Here is a 6,920-nt window from a genome sequence, read left to right as displayed (position 1 = left end):
TTGGTCCATCATAATTGTGCATGATGAATTGAATGACGATCGGCCGTCGATCCCGCGCGAGGGTTGCAGGCGTGAGGGTCGAGGGTACCTTTTCCCCCCTTTGCTATTAACAATGCTTTGGAATCTATGAACATGACCTCGAGTGGAGCCCCAGTCCTCGACAGGCTCACATCGATCGCAGCGACGGCAAGTGGCCGGCCTTGCCCCGCGGCTCCGCCTTTTGCCCGCGCCGTCCCGCGCGGTTGTGCGAGGTCACGTGAGGTCCCTGGCAAATTGCGTGCACGTGTGTAGGCTGCGAGACTGAGCTTGGGAGGTTCGGGATGAGAGGTCCTCACAGTGCGAGGTCCTCACGAAGAGGTCCTCACTCGAGTGAGAGGTCCTCACTGCTCACTCTCCCAGCCATGCGCAGGGTGGGCGCGACGTCACGGGGCGTAATGCCACACGCAACGCGCGGACATCGCACGGGCAGGGACGGCAGCGAACGAACCAGCGTTGAGTATTAGGCCGCGCCTTTGGCTGAGCATGAGAGCCGGATGGCGGATGATCCGGATCTGCATGAGAGAGGGCTGTGATATGATAGGCTAATCTTGGTAGTGCTAGGGGGTGGAACGTCAGATGCACTCCTTGGTAGTGCTAGGGGGTGGGACGTCAGATGCACTCCCTCTTGGTTCCTCAAGGATCCAATACCAAGGTAGCTGTTTGAACATCGACCGCACGCGACGGCAAGCGGCCGGCTGGCACAGCGGCAGATAGCGGCTGCGCCTTTCGCCCGCGCCGCCCCACACACGGTTGCGCCGGCGAGGTCCCTGTGATGGGATGACCCGGATGTGCATGTGTGCAGGGAGAGGAGAGTGTATGGCTGCATGGGAGGTCCTCACGAAGAGGTCCTCACTTGCTCCAAGTACGTGAGGCCTTACTGGATGAGAGGTGTCCTCACAGGGAGGTCCTCGCGAAGAGGTCCTCACACTCGAGTGAGAGGTCCTCACTGCTCAGTGCTCACTCTCCCAGGCGCAGGGTGGGCGCGACGTTACGGGCTGGTTACGGGCGTAACGCCACACGCATCAACGCGCGGACGTTGCCCAGCGAGGGACGGCAGCGAACGAACCAGGCTTGATTATTACGCCGCCTTTGGCTGAGCACGAGAGCCGGATGGGATGATCCGGATGTGCATGTATGCAGGGAGAATATGATAGGCTAATCTTGTAGTGCGAGGTCGTAGCGTTTTTTCGCGAACAAGATGTCGTTTGAGACTCTTCTTCTTCTCGGTGTGTTTACTTGTGTCTTCTTTCTTTGTTTTTGGATTTCGTTCATTCACTTCAGAAGAAGGCGCACTCCCACATCAACAGAACACTGGGAAAAAGTACAAACGAGAAGGCGGTAGGTAAGGGAGTAAGAAAGCTCACAAAAGAGTCCGCCGTGACCTATTCACAGCAGGGGTGGGGGGATGACACGCTTCGAAGGCTTCGCTTGAGCGCTCTGAAGGCTCGCTCAGCTCTCTCTGCCGCTCGCCCTCACACGCTGCCACAGCGCCACGTGTGTCCGCAGCGTCGCTGATTCTGCGAGCCTCGGCCATCGGTCGGCGGATATCGCCGCCCGGCCACGGGCCAAGCTTCGGCGCTGCATTTCGCCGCCTGTTCGTAGTGGCGCTTCCGCCTGTGCATCCACTAAGCGCGTTTTGCACCCCGGCGCAGGACCGTCGACCGCCGCATGTCGAATAACGAGCGGCAGAGGCTCGACCTTCTGCCCGCCGCCGGCAATCGCGTCGTGATCAGCCTCTCCCCGGCGTCGTCGATCCCGCCGTCGCCTCGCAAGATGGACGGCCGTGTCGAGTTGAGGCCCGATCCGGCGCGTGTGCATTCCGTAGCACAATACACTCCTATTCGCCTCGCCATTCGCCACTGGGCGTGGCGGGCCTCGTGCACATCATACAAGCTACCCGTGTCATGTAGGCGTGCGGCGGCGTCGAGAAAGCCTCAAAGGCCCTCGCAGAGTGCTCCGCCGAGGACCTCGAGGCTCTCTCGCTGGCCCTCGCGCACGAGAAGCCGGTCCCCGCGTCCTCCACCGCCTTTGCCGACCTCGAGGCGCGCGCAGAGACGAAGGAGGGCACCGGGGAGGACAGCTACCGCAGCTGGTTTGCCCGCGAGAACAGCTGGCTGCAAGGCAAGCGGGGCCCGGCCTCCGACCCCCTCGTCGCCTGAGCGGGCGGCGGCAGCTGTACGCTCTTGCTGTGTGTGCTGTGTGTGCTGTGTGTGCTGTGTGTGCTGTGTGTACACCAAATTGTGCGTGCGCGAGGCTGGGTGTGTGGTGAATGTGAGCGGTGCGGATGATTGATGTGCGCGGCTTTTCAATTGTGATATGTGCGCGTCGGTGGCCCGTGGGTGATACTGTCTCAGTAACAACATGCACACGTGCAGAACCTTTTTCTTTGAGCTAGCCTTCGATGTTAAATGAAACAAAGCAAGGCGGACATGGCACATCGCTCTCGGGCCCACAGACATCCCGCACACCCGCGTTTTTCTTTTGTGCTTTTTCTCGTAACAACATGCACATCACATGCACATGCACATGCACATGCACATGCACATGTGCATGCACATGCACATGCACATGTGCATGTAAGCGAGTTGTATATTTCCGGAACCCCCCACAGTGCACAGTAACTGATTCAGGCGCAGAGCGCTCCTGGGGGGGGGGGGGGGGGGAGGGGGTGGATGAGCTGGGGGGGATGCCGCGAGCACTGAGCAGTGTGCGGCCGCTCTAAGCGGAATGCGTCGAGATCCTCAGGGACAATCATCATCACAACAGGCCTCACACACACACGCACTATCATGGACGTGGAGATGGAGTTGCTTACTACTAAATGATGGCACCACACTCTAGCTGTCCAGTGTGTGTTGTGAACATGCCGCGTTGTTCCTATGCAGTAAGTTCCGGCAAAGAAAAGAATTACTAACTGCCCCCGCGCAACTTTCTTTTTTCCGAGCGTACGCCAGCTGGCGCGCCTGCTCCGCACGCTCTCGCTCGCTGCCTCGGGCGTGCCGCGCTCCTCCTGCTCATCTACCCACCCTGTCTCTGCTCCATGCTCAACTTCAAGTCGGCCGGCGTGCAGGATGGCACGTTCGACCAGGCTGCCGCCTCGGGCCAGCCGCCGCGCCCGCCCGGCATACCCGAGCACTACATTTTCGACACCGAAGTGGAGCTGTGGATGCCGCCGTCCGCCATCGCAAAGGCCCGCTCCCGCTGCGTGCTACTGCCCGCCGCCCTCCTCTTACTCCACCGCCTCCAAATGCGCTCGTCCTCTCGACGGTGTCTCGCAAAGCGCCGCCAACGCTGTCCTCTCTCTGCCCTCCTCAGGCGGCGGCGGCGGCGGCGGCGGCGGCCACGCGCTCGTCCGGTGACGCGGGCATCACGGTCATCAAGAGCAGCGGCGGAGGGCCCATGCCGTACGCCGCCACGTCGTCGGACCCAATCTGCTTCGAGTACATCAACACCGGCGTCTGCGGCCGCCTGCAGCGAGGCGAGACCCACGCCCTTGCGCGCTCTTCCGCAGGGCGCTCACAGCGAGCAGGGCAGTCACAGTCCCATGGGTGTCCACTGGCCGGCTTACAGCCTCACTCGCAGAGGAGTGCGAGTCATCCGCTTGATCCGCCCACGAGCCTTCCCGGAACCTTCTCATAACCTTCGGAACCTTCCGGAGCCTGGAACCTTCTCGGAACCTTCCCTCCGTCTCGGCTAGGCGAGATCTGCCGGTACCGCCACCTCGACGCCTCCCACCCGGACGTGATTGCGGACCGGGTGCGGCAAGGGAAGCTCCCCGCCTCCGCGCTCGCCGCGCCGGGCGGAGGCGGCGAGCGGCAGATCGTGCTCTCATCAACAACAGACAACAACAATGATGATGACTGATGATCCATAGGCGGCGAGCAGCTGAGCGTGCTCGTGTCAAGAACGAGTTCATACTAAACTGTTCTTCGCTCGGCATAGGCGGCGAGCAGAGCGTGCTTGCCCTCGCCACCGCCGCCGCCGCGTCCTTCACAGCTACTCTGAGCGGCGGCGGCGGAGGCGCTGCCGCCGCCGCCGCCGCCGCTGCTGCTGCTGCTGCCACGAGCGTCCAGATCACGCACACGCGGCTTTGCGCCGGGACAGCCGGCACGGAGCCGTGAACGGCGTCTCTTCACGGCGGTCCCGCTGTGAACAGGCTCGCGTCGCCGCCCGGGGCGGAGGAGATAGCAGCTCGAGCCGGGCCGAGGACTCCGTGGGCCCGACTCATTACCTCCACTACGCTTCGAATTGGATAGGAGTTGCTGCTGGAGCCGGGCCGAAGCATTCTCTGTCGTCCCTTCAAGACGTTTCGAATTGGATAGGAGCTGCTGCTGGAGCCGGGCCGATCCTTATTTCTCCTCGTCACACCAACCATATCCTTCACAGGAGCTGCTTCTCGACCCGGGCGCCGGTGCGAGCCTCTGCTTCGACTACATCAACAACGGCTCCTGCACGCGCCTCCGCACCGGCGGTGCCTGCAAGTGCCGAGCGTAGCCGAGAGTAGCCGAGAGTAGCCGAGAGTAGCCGAGCGTAGCCGAGCGTAGCCAAGTGCGTAGCCGAGCGTAGCCGAGCGTAGCCGAGCGTAGCCGAGCGTAGCAGAGAGCAGCCGAGAGCAGCCGAGAGCAGCCGAGGCAAGGTTCACTCAGATTCGATGAGTCTAACTAATCCAATGGACTGACCAATTAGGTATCGCCACCTGAGCCGCACCCACCCCGACGTCATCGCCGACCGGATCCGGCGAGATTACCCGAGATTACCCGAGATTACCCGAGATTACCCGACGTGCTCGCCGACCGGATCCGGCAGGGTGAGCTCCACCTTGCTGCATCTCTTCATCTCGGCCGAATCTCGCCGTGAGCTCCACAGGCAAGGCAAGCTCAACCCGGCTGCCGCAGCGCAACTGCTCGCCCAGGCGCAGGCGGGGGGAGGAGGAGGAGGAGGAGGAGGAGGCTCGGCGCAGATCCAGGCGGCGCTGCTTCCCGCTCCCTCCCGCCTCTCTCCCCTCCCACGTGGCTGACGGCTGACCGAGCCCGCTCCGCGAACCTTCTCGGAACCCTCTCCCACAGGCGGCGCTGACGGCGTCCTCCGCCCCTCTCCTCGCCGCAACTGCAGCCGCCGAGGCGGCGACAGCGGCGGCCACGACCCTCGCTGACCCCGGGCCAGGCCTACCCACCTTGTGCTTCGGCTTCAGTCCGCACCCGCAGCCTCGGGGAGACCACAGACAGCGGTCTTGAGCAGGCGACCAGCTCTGCTTTGACTCCACCAGGCCGCGGCTTTCGTGCACTAGTTCCTTCACTGGAAGAGTGGATCAACCGCCAGGCCACCAGCTCTGCTTTGACTTCATCAATCGCGGCGCGTGCGCGCGGCTGCAGCGCGGCGAGACGCGTGCCAGGAGCACCCCCCGCCTCATGAGCCATCAAGTCTGACGCGTGCGCCAAGAAGTGATCAGGCGAGACGTGCCGCTACCGCCACCTGCCGCCAGCCCACCCGGATGTGGTCGCCGACCGGATACGGCAGGGCAAGGTGCAGGCCCACGCTGCCCACACCCGGCGATGTGGGTCCTCTAAGCAGAGGCTAGTCAATGCATCCCCATCAGGCGCCGAGCACGATGCCCGCGCCGGCGATGGGCGGCTACCTCGAGAGCCTCGCCCGGCGCGGGCGTGCGACGCGCGGGTCCGCCGCGAGATCACCCGAGATCACCCGAGATCACCCGAGGTTAGGCTCGGAAGTGCGATGCACGGCTCCGCGGCGCAGCAGCTGCTGCAGGGCGACACGTCAAGCGGCGGCGGCGGCGGCGGCGGCGGCGGCGGCGGCGAGGGCGGCGGCGGCGGCCAGGGGGGTGGCGAGAGGGGTGGCGAGAGGGGTGGCGAGAGGGGTGGTGAGGGGGGTGGAGGAGGCGAGGGCGGCGAGGATGGGCGCACCGCCGACCGCCATTCTCGCTCTCGCTCTCGCCGCCGCTACTCTCGCTCTCTCTCCCGCTCCCGCTCCCCCCCCCGCTCCCGCTCCCCCCCTCGCTCTCGCTCTCGCTCTCGCTCTCGCTCTCCCCCTCGCTCTCGCTCTCGCTCTCGCTCCTGGGCGAGGCGCGAGGAGCGGCGCGACGAGAGGAGGTTTCGCTCCCTCTCGCGCGGGAGGCGGGGCGGGAGGATGCAGCTTTACCGCCCTCCCGCCTTGCAGGCGCTGTTCACACTCGTGCCGTGAACAGGCGCGACGAGCGGCACTCCGACCGCGTCGCCTACTCGGACAGGCGAGATGCGCCAAGATACCACGCCGCGAGATGATGCGCCAAGATACCACGCCGCGAGATGCGCTGCGAGATGCGCCGCGAGATGCGCTGCGAGATGCGCCGCGAGATGGGCCGAACAGCGGCGCGGAACAGCGCAGAACAGCGCCCGCGCAGCGAGCGGCGCCTCTCTTGACACCCAGGGGGCGAGGCCGCAACGGGCGGGGCGGAGGCGACTACCACTACCGCGGCCGCGACTACCGCGACAGGGAGGGATGCGGCGAGCGATACGGCGAGCGGTCGTATGAGGGTCGTCTGCCGCGAGACTACCACGGCCGGCGGCCATACGACCGGTGCGAGAGATGAGAGACGGGAGATGAGAGATGGGAGATGAGAGTTGGAGATGGAGACGGGGGGCGCCGTTGGGCGTCTTGACGAGAGGCCGACAGGCGCACAGAGGGCGGCGGTGCGGCGGAGAGGCGGGATGCAGCGGCTGCTGAGACCGTGAGATGATTGCGCCTGCAGGCGAGAGTACTACGACCGCCCCCGCGATTACTACTCGGACCGGAGGGACGCCGACCGACGCTGAGCGGGAGGCATGCGCGTGGCAGGGTGCCCAGAGATGCTTATACCTTCTTTGATTGTGTGCGTGTTTTCTTGC

The 6,920-nt window shown here is 64.5% G+C and overlaps 2 protein-coding genes across 2 annotated transcripts; both read left to right on the top strand.

The window, feature by feature from the left end:
• Nucleotides 1–1,707: 1,707 nt before the first annotated feature.
• On the top strand, nucleotides 1,708–2,387 carry EMIHUDRAFT_435277 (hypothetical protein; the record flags this gene model as incomplete). Its single annotated transcript, XM_005777508.1, has 2 exons — nucleotides 1,708–1,851; nucleotides 1,950–2,387. The coding sequence occupies 2 exons, from the start codon at nucleotides 1,708–1,710 to the stop codon at nucleotides 2,196–2,198; spliced, it is 393 nt and encodes a 130-aa protein (XP_005777565.1). The 3' UTR covers nucleotides 2,199–2,387.
• A 692-nt stretch (nucleotides 2,388–3,079) lies between these two features.
• Nucleotides 3,080–6,848, top strand: EMIHUDRAFT_463474 (hypothetical protein; the record flags this gene model as incomplete). The annotated part of the gene is made up of 9 exons (XM_005777507.1): nucleotides 3,080–3,244; nucleotides 3,355–3,394; nucleotides 3,737–3,795; nucleotides 4,426–4,450; nucleotides 5,489–5,562; nucleotides 5,636–5,712; nucleotides 5,760–5,878; nucleotides 6,492–6,612; nucleotides 6,785–6,848. The coding sequence occupies 9 exons, from the start codon at nucleotides 3,080–3,082 to the stop codon at nucleotides 6,846–6,848; spliced, it is 744 nt and encodes a 247-aa protein (XP_005777564.1).
• Between the last annotated feature and the right edge of the window lie 72 nt (nucleotides 6,849–6,920).

Source organism: Emiliania huxleyi (genome assembly GCF_000372725.1).
Source record: "Emiliania huxleyi CCMP1516 unplaced genomic scaffold EMIHUscaffold_26, whole genome shotgun sequence".
In the NCBI taxonomy this organism is placed as follows: domain Eukaryota; phylum Haptophyta; order Isochrysidales; family Noelaerhabdaceae; genus Emiliania; species Emiliania huxleyi.
The sequence above is the reverse complement of the archived record's forward strand: the minus strand, read 5'-3'. Positions and strand labels throughout refer to the sequence as shown.